The sequence below is a fragment of the Agelaius phoeniceus genome, chromosome 5 (assembly GCF_051311805.1).
Source record: "Agelaius phoeniceus isolate bAgePho1 chromosome 5, bAgePho1.hap1, whole genome shotgun sequence".
NCBI lineage: Eukaryota > Metazoa > Chordata > Aves > Passeriformes > Icteridae > Agelaius > Agelaius phoeniceus.
Genome location: NC_135269.1, coordinates 25,132,869 through 25,147,377, shown reverse-complemented (window position 1 = coordinate 25,147,377; position 14,509 = coordinate 25,132,869). Strand labels below are relative to the sequence as shown.

General features: G+C 45.2%; 2 protein-coding genes across 2 annotated transcripts; both read left to right on the top strand.

Annotated features, from left to right (window-relative positions):
* Positions 1-556: 556 nt before the first annotated feature.
* On the top strand, positions 557-10,009 carry LOC143694122 (cytochrome P450 2D17-like). Its single transcript, XM_077178633.1, has 9 exons — positions 557-1,182; positions 2,920-3,091; positions 3,831-3,983; positions 4,598-4,758; positions 4,890-5,063; positions 6,864-7,005; positions 7,560-7,747; positions 8,647-8,788; positions 8,915-10,009. The coding sequence occupies exons 1-9, from the start codon at positions 970-972 to the stop codon at positions 9,091-9,093; spliced, it is 1,524 nt and encodes a 507-aa protein (XP_077034748.1). The 5' UTR covers positions 557-969; the 3' UTR covers positions 9,094-10,009.
* Positions 10,010-10,716: 707 nt separating this feature from the next.
* On the top strand, positions 10,717-13,003 carry NDUFA6 (NADH:ubiquinone oxidoreductase subunit A6). Its single transcript, XM_054631474.2, has 3 exons — positions 10,717-10,897; positions 11,071-11,186; positions 12,391-13,003. Exons 1-3 carry the CDS (start codon positions 10,771-10,773, stop codon positions 12,520-12,522), a joined length of 375 nt encoding a protein of 124 aa, XP_054487449.1. The 5' UTR covers positions 10,717-10,770; the 3' UTR covers positions 12,523-13,003.
* Positions 13,004-14,509: the final 1,506 nt, after the last annotated feature.

The window sequence follows — 14,509 nt, the reverse complement described above, 5'->3', positions numbered from 1 at the left end:
TACTGCTTCTTTTTATCTAGAGCTGACTGTCCTAAGAGCAAGGCTTATTGATCTCCAATGGCAGGGATGCCAGGAGCACACAGGAAATACTTTGGAAATTTAAGGATGCAGACTTTAGGAAATACTTTGACTGACTCCATAATTGTGTTGGCATTACTACTGCCCCAAAGGCTGGACATTGGAGGCACCTTGTAATACATGTGACTTCTTGCAGCTGAGCTGTGGTCTACAGAAGCTGAGGTCATTGTGCTGACTGACACTTGGAGTTTGATAAAAATTTTTAATCCTAGAAACATAAATTATTTTTAAAATCTCAAGGGACTGTTTTAAGCTAGCTGTTGTAGTAAGTGCTTTCTGTAAGGGAATGTTTGATCTAACCTGAACTTTCTCAAGTTCCAATGGAACCTCTTCTTAGCCTGCAACGAGAAACCTGTATGATCTGTGTTTAGGAGCTGCTTCTTCCTTGACTTGCCTGTACTAACAAGAAGGTGACACACATTTAAACAACCTTTTTCCAAATTGTTCCATGAGAATGCAGCAAGACTGGTTGCTTGTGTACTTCTCCTTGTCTGTGAGAGAAGGCAGCCAAACACCCAGGGCTCAGCCAGCCCTGCCCCACTGAGGGCATTGTTAGCACCAGCTGCCACGTTCAGCAGGAATGGAGACCTCTGGGCTTCGGCTTTGGAGGAAGAGGAGGAAGAGGAGGAGGGATGTCCCTCATCACCACTCCCCTAAGGCTGAGCCAAGCAGAGGAGGAGCTTGGAGGTAGAGCCAAGTTTCACAGTCAAAGGCCAGCAAGTGCAGGGAGAGAGGAGCAGCAGAAAAAGGCAGTGTGAGGAAGAGGAGGAAGCAAGGAGAAAGGAGCAGCTGTGAGGGCAAGAAAGTGAGAGAGGAGAAGAGAAAAGGCAAAAGGAGGCAGCAACAGTCTTGGGTCAAAAGAGGAAAAACAAGGAGTAGACAGGCTACAAAATGGCATTGCTCCTGTGGCTGGGGTCCCAGCTGTCATCCATCTGGAGCAATATCTCTATACTGGGAGTCTTTCTTACAGTGTTTACTTTACTGCTTGACTTCATGAAGCGCAGAAAGAAGTGGAGCCGTTACCCGCCGGGCCCTGCCTCGCTGCCATTCATCGGGACCATGTTCTCCGTTGACTTCCACAACCCCCACCACTCCTTTGGCCAGGTGAGTGGCAGCCCCTGAGCAAAACACTCCACATACAACCCACCATGGGCCCAGGAGGGCTGGGTCACACCCTGGCATCACCTACAGGTACATAACATGGAGAACACGAATTTTCCTTTCCCCTGAAATTGCTAGACAGAGCTTTAAGACTAACTAGCAAAAAAGGGTAAAGGAATGTAAAATTATGCACACTGGATGATAAACATGGCTGGATATACTGTGCCCCTAGTGATAGGGGCTGTTGTACAGCTGGCTGCCAGCCTGACCTGTGGGCAGGCCTGGAGGCAAAGGAGCAGGGAGTTGTGCAAAGAAGGGAAGACAAACAAATATCTGTGGGCTGGGAATGTGGCTGCAGGAATGGCAGGCTTCCCTGAGAGTTACTGAAGCATGCCTGCAGGCATGTGACAGTTTCAGTTAAAGAGGCCAGCTTGTGGGATTTGCCCCTGCAGCAATGCCCAAAATCTCAGTAGGTTCCTATTTAAAGTCAGGGCTTACCTTTTCTCAAAGGGAAAGCAGGGCCTTCACAGCCTGCAGCAGATAAACCACGGGTGTTTTGTGCTTCAGCTTGCAAACTCTAAAGGCCTCTTTTCCAGAACAGCACTGTTCAGCTGCCTGTCCAAAACCTGCGAAGTGGAGAAACTAAATACAGCATTCGTATGATTTGCTTGCATGTAGCCCAAAGTCTTCCTATTTTCAAATAATATCACGTCAGATCATACTAACCACAGTCTTGACCAGTAATCATTTTTAATGATGTATTTCTAGTGCCAGTGAAGTGCTAATCCCCTTTTCAACCCTACTGCAAATACAGTATTAAGTACGTCAATTCCTTTCAATGCTACAGTGAAGAAATCGAGAATCTTAGCTTTTAAACAAGGAAAAAAAGACAGGAAAAAAAGTAGAAGAAAACTGTGGGGTATTGCTACTCTTGCACTGTCTTTAAACAATGTGCTTCTGAGCTTTGCTCAGTGTTCCTGACTAGCAAGGGAGCTTTGACCTGCCTGCCCACGAGTCCATGTCCCGTTAAAGGGCTTGTCTACCTGGAGAAGCCTTTGCTCCATGGCCAGCTCCCATGGAGAGTGTATGGCTGACAGGATTACCTGTGCAGCCATCCTGATTCAGCTTTATGAGGCTCACAGATCACAGCAGATGTAGGGTTCCAGTTACCAGTCGTACTAGATGTGTACACTCCTCTGAGGGAGAAAGTTGACCTGGAACTCCAGTGTGGAATTGCCTTTCCCAGCCATGTTTCTGGAAACCTGGCTCTGAGTAGATCTTTAGGTACAAATGCATCTTTAAATGGAAATTACATATCACTTTATTATCAATATTCCCTTCAGCAAAAGTAGACTAACTCAGAACTTACTTCGTCTTTCAGATCAAAATAAATAGAACCATTAGGAAATAATTCATTATTGAGCATGCAGTCTTTAAAAATTCCCACAAAGGTTCTTGACAAAATTAAAAGTACTTGCACAATGTTCATGACAACAGTTTGGCCAGGACAGGTGTATTCTAAATTTTTCCACTTACAGGCCATTGATCCTGCTACAGCTGCTGCTTGGCACTGTTTGGAGCTGTTACATTGCAAAGTTCAAGGTCAAAGATCAGCTGAATATCTCTGAATAAAAGTACCTCAAAGTACACTTAGTAGTAAATGCGCTCAGTAAGGATATGCTCATATTTCTGACTTTACACTCAGTTCATTTTCAGGAACGTGCTTTTTTATCTTGGCAGCTTCAGAAGAAGTTTGGAAACATCTTCAGTCTCCAGAACTGCTGGACCAACGTGGTAGTGCTGAATGGGTATAAAACAGTGAAGGAAGCCCTGGTCCACAAATCAGAGGACTTTGCTGACCGGCCATACTTTCCAATATATGAACACATGGGCTATGGAAAGAATTGTGAAGGCAAGTCCCATGACAATGGACATTCCTTGATGGCACTAGCAAGAGAAGGAATGGGTAGAGGCAAGATTTTCTCAGTGCAGTGCACCTTGGTGTGTCCCCCTGGTCAACCTCCTTGCATGTCTGGCACCCTTTGGTGGTGCTAAACTTGGATTTGATTAAATGGGGGCTCCCCTTCATGGCTGTAGTACAGCTCCAGCAATCACACACTTCTTCACCTATGTAAGGACACTATAAATGGTACAACCTTTCTGCCAGCTCCCAACAGCCACAAATTAGTACTTATGGTCCTTATGTAAGACAAAATGCTTATGGAAAATGGTAAGTTTAAATGGTACATGTAAGTTGTTGCAAAAAATATGATAACTTTAATTCAAGACAGAGTATTTTGCTGCATGCTGCCCACATCACATCCTCAGCTCCTGTGTGGTGGCACAAGCTGCAACACACTTCACACAAGCTATGGGAACAATGCTGAATGTTTTGGAGAGGTGATTCCTTTATCCTTGGCAGCCCTTGTTGCTCCCTTTGAATCCCCCTGCATCTTTGCCAGCCATGCACAAGCTTTAGAAGGTGCAGTGATCCCTTTCTGAATTGCTGTCTGAACAAGCTGCACAAGGTCAGACTGTTTCATCTGTCCATACAGACCTGTACCTCCAGACTCACAACTGCTGTTCTCTAGCACCATTCACTTGATGTACAAGCCACATATCTGACATTTCTTGCTCATCCACAATTCCAGGGATTGTTGTAGCAAGATATGGACACGTCTGGAAGGAGCTAAGGAGATTCTCACTCTCTACACTGAGGAACTTTGGGATGGGAAAGAAATCCCTGGAGGAGCGAGTGGTAGAGGAAGCTGGATTTCTTTGTTCTGAAATCGAGTCTGAAGAAGGTTTGTGACATCCACAAGGATGGGGAAATCACAGAAAAAGGCCATACAGTGATGCAGAGAGAAGTAATGCTACAGCCACTCCTGTTTGCATGCAGGGCTCTCTTCCCCTGCAAATGCAGTGCTCCTAGTCTATGTGCCCTCCTTGGAGCCTCTTCTGCTTTGCACAGTGGGGCTACTGTAACACTAATCCATTTGAAACAGTAAACAAATAGGAAATTAGAAATAGAGAGGTAAAACACAGCTATTCCCAGAGCTCAGTAACTCTAACTTGATAAAGTTTAGTGGAAAGTTTACTGATATTATCACATGCAATAAAAGTGCAGCTGACAGTTCACAGCCTGTCATCCAGACACAGAACAAAGTGTTACCTGTCAAGTCACAGAACAGCCCCAACAGCTCAGTTTTTCTTGGGAATTTTCTTCTTTAAAGATAGAGCAACTAAATATTAGTAAGAATGAGATTATTTCACTTCCTAGTGTGATGCTATAGTGGTCTGGGGGCTTTTTCTCCTGGCGTCATCAAGGTGGCATTTGTGTATTCTCACTGCTGACAGATGAGGTCCAGCAGTTTGGTGTTGCTGAGCTTCATGGCTTGGTCTCCATTTCCATTTTCAGGTAAATCTTTTGATATACATGTTCCCTTAAATAATGCTGTCTGCAACATGATCTGCAACATTGTCTTTGGAGACCGTTTTGACTATGGTGATGAGACATTCAAGAAGCTGTCACGGTTATTTCAAAACTCCTTGGATCAGGAAACTGGATTCCTACCTCAGGTAAGCCACAAGCTGTAAGAAGCTGCCTTCTATTACTTGAGAGAATTTAGTTTTCCTCATTTTCCTTTTTTTTGCATCACGTAATATCTCCTCTCTCTTTCTTTGTCCCCTCTTTGGTTCTCACACCCCAGCTTCTTAACGTGGTGCCCATTTTGGTGCGGGTCCCTGGAGTGGCACAGAAGCTTTTTCGAGCACAAAGGGAGTTAATGGACTTCATAGATGTGGCCATAGATAAACATGTGAAGACCTGGGACCCTGCTTACACCCGAGATATCACGGATGTATTTTTAAAGGAAATGGAGAAGGTAGGCTGATACTAGCAGACCCTCCAGGATCAGGAGTAGTTTCTTTGCCAGTTCAAGCTTGTGAAGCCGACTTTCTTCCTAGAGCTGCACAAAACCTCTTACCAACTAATTTCCTACTTTTTCTTTCCATGCTGTATCTTGTGAAGAAAGGTATTCTTCATGCCGGAACCTCTTTTATTGTCTTAGGACACCATGTCATCTGTTGATGCTCTTGTTTGCATTTTCTGCCTTCACACTTCCTTCAGAATCTAGGAACTTCCTTCTTTCCAGCCTACAAAAATATGAAGGCTTCTAAAAGGCAATAATTGAGAATTTGCTAAATGTCCTAAGTTTGCACCAGGGAACAAGTCAGCATGCAAGATTCTGTGTAATGTCGGTGCCTCAATGACTGATGCCTCAAGACCAGTCAAAAACTGGAGCAACAGGTTGACTTTTTGGAGTCATTGCCCCATCCGCAGCCTGCCTTTAAACCAAGATATGATTTGAAACCAGTGTCTCCTTTGGGATATATATAGTTTTGAATTGCTTGCTAAGAACTCATTTGCTAGATCTCAGAGGAAGGCCTAAATTCTGAACTTCACTGAAATTAAAAGGAGTCTTTCTTTGAATGCAGTCAGGCACAAAGTCAGTATAAAATCAAAGATATTTGGGTCAGCCTGTCCATCTGCCATATGTTTCTGCACATGGATTCACTACATTTCAAATGCCAGATGAGCAATATTACCAAATTCTGCTTGCAAATCACTTCCCCCATCCAAGTCCTCAGACTGCACTGCTGCTCTGCGTTACAAACCCTGCCATGCTGTGGAGGTCGGGCACCTCCAGCCCATGGGCAGAGCAACGTGACCCACGTTACTCTGCACTGAGCAGTACAGCCTGGGGGTGGGTGCTGTCTCTTGTCACATCCCTCTTCTGTTCACTAACATCACCTGAGCGCCAGTCTGATAAATCCCTCTCCTGAGTTAACTTGGGTCAAGTCCGTCCCAAACTCCCTTGTCTGAGATCATTTATTGGAATAACAGTTGAGTCTTAAATGCATTATTAATTGCTATCCATATTACAACAGCATCTAAATATACAGAATAACTTAACAGAAGCTAGTCCCTAGGAAAGGGAAGTATACAGAGGATTAGAAAAGACAAGCAGATGAACTCATGCAGAGAGCTTGTCATATCTCATATGCTAACAAATTTGAGCTCAATCAGCATTTGGATGAGAGACCAGTTCTGCTAGAAGTGGTGTTGCAGATTTAGTAGGAAGCAATAATCCTTTAACCTGATAGCCCTGATCTTTTATTTTTCAATAGTAAGAAAACACCAGGGCAGGAGCAGTGAGAATCTGTAATGCATAGCTAGAGATAACCCCCTGAAAATAATGCTAATTTTGCATTTGCCACATCAATGCAGCCTCCTCTCTACTCTGTGGCTTTTATCATCTGATCATACCTGAATAACTGTGCTCCACCTCCTCTGGGGGAAGATGTTACAGTGAGTGGCAAGGGCCTGCTGTCCGTTTGAGCTGAAGGCACAAGGTGTTTACTTCTGTCCTGAAGGCAGGAGTAGCATTCTTCTCTGAGTATGCTGGAGGTGGTTGAGGACCTTCAAATACAGGAGGGAACAGAGTTACAAAGTACATCACTCATGCTCAGACTGTTGCTTGTGCTGTGCTCTACTCTTCCAATAAAAAGCAGGAACGCATGCTAAAAAATGGATCCAGTGCTTCTCAGCACTTCTCTGGACAGTGATCTTCTTCCCCAACAAATACCACAGCTCCAATCACCCACTTTTTTGCTCTCCACAGGGTAAGGCAGCTGAAGAGAATGGTTTCCACTACAACAACCTTCGTCTGGTTGTCACAGATTTGTTTACAGCTGGTTCTGAGACCACCTCCACCACTCTCCGGTGGGCATTGCTGTACATGCTGCTCCACCCAGAAATACAGAGTAAGTCAGAAACTTACCTACAGAAATGTAGCCTCTTCCCTTCAAGACTCATTTTTCCACAAGGATTACACAATGAGGAACTGCTTTGATGATTGTTGGTCTAGCAGAAACAGAGGAGAAACACTTCCCAAACAGCTGTTCTGGCAGGGGGTAGCCATGATAAAAAGACTGGAGTTTGTAGGGCAAGTTTGCTCTTGCCTTCATTTTGAGGGCTTCACCTGGGGACTGGCTGTGGTCAGTGTAGGCTCTTCCAATATTTGGAATAGATGCTGATTGGTTTAAATTCTCTAATGCCACTCGGCCAGTTACCCTTCAAGCTACATAGAGGAGGGGTAAGGTAGCATATCAAGTGGCAAGGCCTTGATAAGGGTGCTATGAGCAAAGAACAGTTATACATAGCCACTGATCAACTGAAAAGTGCCTTCCTGTCTCTAACTGCTTGTCCTGTTCTCACACAGTGCTTACAATCTCATGCAGCCAGTCTTCCTTCAGCTTGTACCAGCTGCCTCTGGTCCTCTAAGAGTCCTCTAATTCTTTATCTCTTCTGCTTTCAGGTAAGGTCCAGGCAGAGATTGATAGAGTGATTGGCAGAGAGAGACCCCCCAGCATGATGGACCAAGCAAGCATGCCTTACACTAATGCTGTGATCCATGAAGTGCAACGCTGCGGGGATATTATTCCTGTTGGGTTACCTCACATGACGTACCGGGACACCGAGTTGCAAGGCTTCTTTATTCCCAAGGTGACCGTGACCACATAAGCAACACAGCAACCTCCCCTTTTGCAGCTGCCAGGTGGGGATGATCCCATCCAACCCTGCAGCATTGCACTTCCAGCCTCAATTACAATTACTGTTGAGCACTAAAATAGGACATTTTGAAATGCTAAATTCAGGCAGACGGTCACATCTGTGTTCTAGGCTCACAATTCTTGTATGGGAACACAACTGCAGCGGCAGCTCAGCGCAAAGGTTTCCTTTCCTCTCAATGAGCCGTGATATTCACTGCCTGTCAGAAGCAGCCTAACAGACTCTCTGGAGGCACTGAACACCAGCTTACTGGCCTTCCTGAGATGCTAGGAGTTAAATTCTAATCTCTGAAGCTACTCAGTTGCCATTGGCATTCAGACCAGTTTCACTGTGACAAGCAGCTGCCCTGGCAGCAGTGGCAGAATTTAAGCCTGAGATAGTTTTGTAATTTTTTGTAGCCGTATCTGGTATCTCCTCTGATTTAGAACTTTGACATGTGAAACAGGAAAGCCTTGTGATTTTTCCCTGGTCCCTGCAAAAGTTGGGCTTTGAAGTCTGTCAGTCAGCTTTTTCTCTGCAGCTATAAAACAAGTCCAGGAGGATCTGAGAAGCAGAGGCTGTTTCCACTGTGTAACTGTGAAATTGGCATTTGCACGCTACAGCCTCTGTAAGGCTACAAATTGCAAAAGTTCGGGTGCTTCAGAGTGTAGGGCAGGCACAAAATGCCATTGGAAATGGGCCCTGCTTTACCTCTGCTTCAAATAAGATGCAGAAGTGGAAATGGGTGCTTTTGGTTGGCATTTAGGGACTAAAGAGAAACCAACACTGTTCTGTTGTGCCAAGATAATGCTGCAGTTCTCACTTAAGTTGTTTCCTCTTGTGGGGGAGTGCAGGGGACCACAATCATCACCAACTTGTCTTCGGTGCTGAAGGATGAGACAGTCTGGGAGAAACCAAACGAGTTTTACCCCGAACACTTCCTGGATGCAAAGGGGCACTTTGTGAAACCAGAGGCCTTCCTGCCCTTCTCAGCAGGTAAATCTGAGGGGAGGATCCAGCTGCAGGTCAGAAGCACAGCTGGAGGGTGACTGGCTCCCCCCACGGCAATTCCAACATCGATTATTGCCCTCTCTGACACATTTCCTCTTCCCTTTCTTGCAGGTCGCCGTGCCTGCCCGGGAGAACAGCTGGCCAGGATGGAGCTCTTTCTCTTCTTTACCACTCTCCTGCAGAAATTCACTTTTGTGCTCCCTGAGGACCAGCCCAGGCCACGGGAGGACGGTCACTTTGCACTCACCAACTCTCCACACCCATACCTGCTGCGAGCTCTCCCAAGATAGGTGCACACCACTCCCCTTCCACTGACAGACCACCACCGCCCAAACTCTGTCAGGAACATTGCAGGCCTAGGCAGGATCATGCCATGCTCAATCTCAAGTCTGTGCAGAAGACCACAGCTGTGTAAAGTAAGGATCTTGTTGTATCTTGTATCAGTATCTTGTTGAGCTTAATTCTAGTTGTGCTTCTTGAATCAGACAAGAGAGCTTCAGCATCAACAACAAGCTGACATTACAATGTAGTTTCAGCCTAGTGCTTCTGGAAAATCTTACCATCCAGGATATTCATGTCCCCTTCATTCCTTCCTGTTTATTACACACTTCTGTGTGTTGAACAAATACTGCACTGTCTTCATTTCTAGCCTCAAAGAAAGTAAGTTTTAATCCTGACAGCCCTTATGTCACACTATGTCTCCAGTAGGAGTAAATACCAAGGAGTACATAAATAATCCAGATGGTGTTTTGGCCACAGAAGAAGGTCATTTGTGAAATACAGAAATTTTGATAAATACATTTAAAGAGAAATCCTGGTGTTTAGATTTATTATCTCTTTCAATTATTTTTCTTTTATTTTTGGCATTACATAAATGCCAAAAATACAAAAGCACTTGGGCAGGTTTGGAACTCACCTTGGGATGGAGTTAACACTGTTTGAAACTGTATGGCCATAGATTTCAGAGCTGCCTCTCTCTTTCTTCTTGCAATATCCCTGACAAATTGTTTGCAAGATATAAAGATATGTTGATGTTTAAATTAGGAGTAGCCCACTTACCATGTCTAAAGAGACAGTAGCACAAAGGAGCTCCTACTTATAACCACCACTAAAAAAAAATAAATAAATCTGAAATCAAGTGCACGTGTGCAGTAGTAATTTTGTGTAATAGTAATTTTGGAAGCTATGAAAGTTATGGAATTGTGCATATACTTACTAACAAAATTAAGATTTGAACTTCAGCAGGAACTGCACATTTGCACATTTATGTTTTTCATCAACAAAATAACTTGAAAGAATAGAAGTGATGCGAAATCTCCTTTCTCGCCCCTCCTCTTTGTGGTTGTCTCAGTCCTGCTGTGCTCCTGCCTCAGATGCTCACCTGAGATTTCTCTCCTCACACCCAGCACCTGCGCCTTTCAAGATCATTTCAGTGTTACTTTTCTGGTCTGTTCAGTGACACCGAACTGAATGGGTTCAGATTTATAGGGGCCAGCACATACCCCAATGTGTTTAAAGGGAACTTAACTCTGGAGAGGTCCCGGCACTCGCTTATTTGGATAAAACGTGGGTATAGCTAAAGTAGGGAGTGTCTTTTCCAGCACGCAAGAGTGACTGAGAGAAAGTCCACTTGCCTGACCGACCGAACAGCAGCCGATGGCGGCGTTCCAGGGCAAAGGGAACAAATGGCTCGCTCCGAGTCACAGCCCCAGCCCTGCCCTGAGGGAGGAGCGGGCTCTGAGGGGCGGGGCAGACCCACGGCCTCAGGAGGCAGGGCCCGGTGTGGCCCCAGCCAGCAGCTGCTCAGTCCCTTGCACGGTGATTGGGTGTTTGGCATTTCTTCCGACCAATGGAATAGGAGGCGGCCGGCCCGAAAGGCTGAAGTGGCAGCTCAGCTGGCCAATAGGAGCAGTTGCCCTGCCCTGTGCGTTCCCGCGGGCGGCGGGGAAGGTGGCAGCGGCAGCAAGATGGCGGTGGCTGGCAAGGGAGTGGTGTCGGCCGCCGTGAAGCCGATCTTCAGCCGGGACCTGGGCGAGGCGAAGCGGCGCGTCAGGGAGCTGTACCGGGCCTGGTACCGCGAGGTGCCCAACACGGGTGGGTGAGGGACACGGGGCCTGCCGCGCGGGCTCAAGGTCGGAACGGCCTTAGTGACATTGGTGCAGCCGGACGAGTGACAGTGTAGCGATTTTAGGGTTGAGTTGCGCGTTGCTGGTGGAACAAGTGCAGAACGTCGTGGATGACCGCAGTAGGTGTTGTGTTTCTCTTAGTGCACCTGTACCAGCTGGACATCACGGTGAAACAGGGGCGGAACAAGGTGCGGGAGATGTTCATGAAGAACGCCCACGTTACGGATCCACGCGTGATAGACATGCTGGTTATTAAGGTAAACACAGTTACTTCTGATTTGTTGAAGCTGCAGAGAATGTGGCTGATGGTGGTGAGTGTGATGGAGGAGAGGAACAAGTTTGTACCAGCCTGTCTATGGAGTGGTTGTCTCTTGCACTTGGATTGGTAATATCTATGTCAGCAAACCTGTTGATAAGGGATCGGGTGGCTTTAGAATTCAGCAAGTGTATGTCAAGCAATGCGACAATTAAAACACTAAGTTTGTTCCTTTTTTTTGTTGCTTGCTTGCTTGCTTGCTCGCCCTTTTTTTAACAACAAAGGGAAAATAGGTGCTGCTCACTAGTTTACTATTAAAAATGAACTTTCTTCCCTCTACAGTCCTTCATTGGATCGGAAAATAGTTTTCTTCGCTGATTCTGAAACATATTACAGTGTCAGTACTTGGTGGGAAACTGGTTTTGGGTGGCAGAACACTCCGGCTCTGTAACACATCTGATGGTGTTACAGGCCTGAGAGACCTGTCTGCTTCAAAGCAATAATCAGCACCTCAGGCTTGAAAATGTGTCTGAGCAACAGAAACACCTCTGCAGTTCTAATGCATTAGAAAGCTTCCAAACAATGACTGCCATGCTCACCTGTTTTGTTTCTTGCATTTCAAGACAATTACTCTGACTTTACAGATGAAAAAATCTGGAAACAAAATCTTAGATAGTATGCTAGGTGACAATTCCAGGCAGTCTTATTTTGCTCTTTTTATGGGATGGTGCTACCATCCTATAAAACGAGTACGAAAGAATGAAATTGTGAAGAATTTGCACGTCTCAGTGGCAGTGGTACTGGTGCAAAGCACTTGGCAGCAGTTAATTTTACCGCTGAAGTGTTACTGTTCACCCAAATTCAGTAGAGGCGCTCGAAAGTTCGGAATGTTGTGTAGAATTTTATGGGAGGTGCGGGTCAGGAAAGAAACAAAGCAGGTTTTAAGAAGGAGACAGAGTCTCTTGCCTCTTTCACAGGGCTGGGAAGCTGTGCTGCAGAGAAATCCATGGAAGTACCAAGGCAGGAACAATATATTTGTGTCACAGTGCAGGTGATGCACGCAGGCTGTAGGGGTACAGAACTGTTGATGCAGCTATTATTTCTGTAGGTGTTTTTAAGTTCCCTCAAATAACTTTCACAGTACTGCGTGGTTAGACTTGGGCTCTAACTGCCAACTAGTCTAAAATTCTTTTGTGTGTGTGCAGGGAAAAATGGAGCTTCAAGAAACCATTCATGTCTGGAAGCAGAGGACTCATGTCATGCGGTACTTCCACGAGACGGAAACCCCGCAACCTAAAGACTTTCTGTCCAAATTCTATGCGGGCCACAATCCCTGAGGAACCGACTCTGTGTCTTCCTGCCTTATATTACAAATAAAGTTCTATACAATAGAAAAAAAAAATCCATACCAAGAGATTCTCTAGCATCTTAAGAGCCTAATGACTAGGCGAATCCAGAGCATGTGCAAGCCATTATGATCTGTTTGAAGAGCTGTCATTTCCTAGTTTTGCCAGTGTGTATTTTCAGTGGATGGCATTTATCCCATCGCTTGCTCTGGGGTGTCTGCTGAATAACCACAACACAGCCTGGCAGCTGGTCTTTGTGCTTAGCCTGCAGCCCCATCTGTAGATGTTAGCTCTGTGAGGAAAAGGGCAGAAATGTTCTTGTGCTTGAGGTATATGTGTATTCATGCGGTGTCTTGGAATTTCATCCTATGACTTTGTTGACCTTGTGTTTTTTATTGGACATTAGTCTCCTTCATTTCTCACAGAGAAAATATCCTAATGGTAGGCAAATAAATCCTTGTGCAATAAAACATCAGCAGAGTCCATTTCTCTGCTGTAAAATGAAATTTCCTGGAAAAAGGGGATTTGTACTGTTTTCTAGAATAGGAAGGCTCTGTAAGAGCTTCTGAAGCCTAGCAGGAGAAGGTGTCCTGCCATCACCTCATCCACTGAATCAGGAATTACTAGTTCCCTTTTGAGAGGGATAAGGAGAATTTATTCTCTCAGCAGAGAACAGGTTTTCAGCAAGTAACTGGGTGCTCTTCCAGATGTGCCCAGCACTGGATGTTTGTAGTACACTCAAAATTCTTTTTTCCAGCCTAAATAAACATCTTTTTATCCTGTAAGTCCTGGGGCTTTCTTCCCCATGAGGACTGTAACACAGCACTCCTCAGGGATGCGTACAGAGCTACCTTGGGGCTCCAGGGTTGGCATGTTTTTAAGAAGAGGGTTGATGAATTCAGGAGGGGCCCAGGAGGGACAAAGCAGTGAAAAGGATTTTGGCAGCATGTAAAACAAAGTAGGTACATATTTGGCTCCCAAGAGCAGATAAACTGGAACAACTGCTTCTCAGGTGGCATTGGGCAAGGAGGGGGCAACTCAGATACCAAGTGACTCAAGAACCTGACAGCTGCCTTTAGCTGCAGCTCTTGGGTTACTCAGACTACAGGCTCCCTTTTGTCTAGTAGCCATGCTGGAGAGTAATTGAGCAAACATTAAAAGCTGTGCCAAAGAATAAGGGAACAAATGTGGTGTTGGAACTATACACTGCTCCCAATTCAACAGCAACACCAATAAGGAAGGAAGAAGTGGGCAATCAAGAGGCCAGATCTAGTCACCAGAAACGATGAGACACTGGGGCAATGCTGGCTTAAGAAAAATAAACTGACCAACCTCTCAAGGTTTCATTTTGAGAGAACAGCTGGTCTGCTGTGACTAAAGATACTCTTCCTATGCCACAACAGCAAAGAAGACCTTTTAAGTCTATGATGCAAGGATTTAAGTGCAATAGCAAACACTTCTATGAAAAGAGGAGTTGAAGCTCATACAGTGAAGAAAACAAATACCTTAGGGCTCTTTCAGAAGGAAGTACTAAACTACCTAGGAAATATTAGATACCTGGAGCCAGTGTTACGCGATGAAATGCTATAAAACACACGAACAAGTTCATTTGCAACTTGTGAACTCAACCTTTTACCAAAGCCACTCAAGAGTTTTAACTCTGTGATGATAATACATCTTTCATCTTCAGTGAGGTGAAGTTCATGATAGAGTCCCCATCAGATACAGCTGCTAGGTTGTGGAACAGTGCCATTGTCAATGTGCACTCCATTCTTTAACAGGGCTGTGTTGTGGGGCTGCTGCTTCCCCTAGGATTCCACATGTCCTGTAGATCAGTACTGAGTTACTGAAAGGCCTCAAAATTAAGAAAATAAGCATGAAGAGAGCTTCCCTACTGGAACAGACATCCAGAGATAGAAAGGTTAAGACAGAAGTGCTAGGACATAGGCAAATAATGTATAAAAACACAGGACCAAAG

Bases quoted from the DNA above. Each gene is read 5' to 3' on its own strand.
- LOC143694122 (XM_077178633.1), top strand. From the start codon at position 970: ATGGCATTGCTCCTGTGGCTGGGGTCCCAGCTGTCATCCATCTGGAGC. The intron at 4,759-4,889 runs GTAAGCCACAAG...CTCACACCCCAG, and splicing joins AAACTGGATTCCTACCTCAG to CTTCTTAACGTGGTGCCCAT. The intron at 5,064-6,863 runs GTAGGCTGATAC...TGCTCTCCACAG, and splicing joins TTTTAAAGGAAATGGAGAAG to GGTAAGGCAGCTGAAGAGAA.
- NDUFA6 (XM_054631474.2), top strand. From the start codon at position 10,771: ATGGCGGTGGCTGGCAAGGGAGTGGTGTCGGCCGCCGTGAAGCCGATC. The intron at 10,898-11,070 runs GTGGGTGAGGGA...TGTTTCTCTTAG, and splicing joins CCGCGAGGTGCCCAACACGG to TGCACCTGTACCAGCTGGAC. The intron at 11,187-12,390 runs GTAAACACAGTT...GTGTGTGTGCAG, and splicing joins TAGACATGCTGGTTATTAAG to GGAAAAATGGAGCTTCAAGA.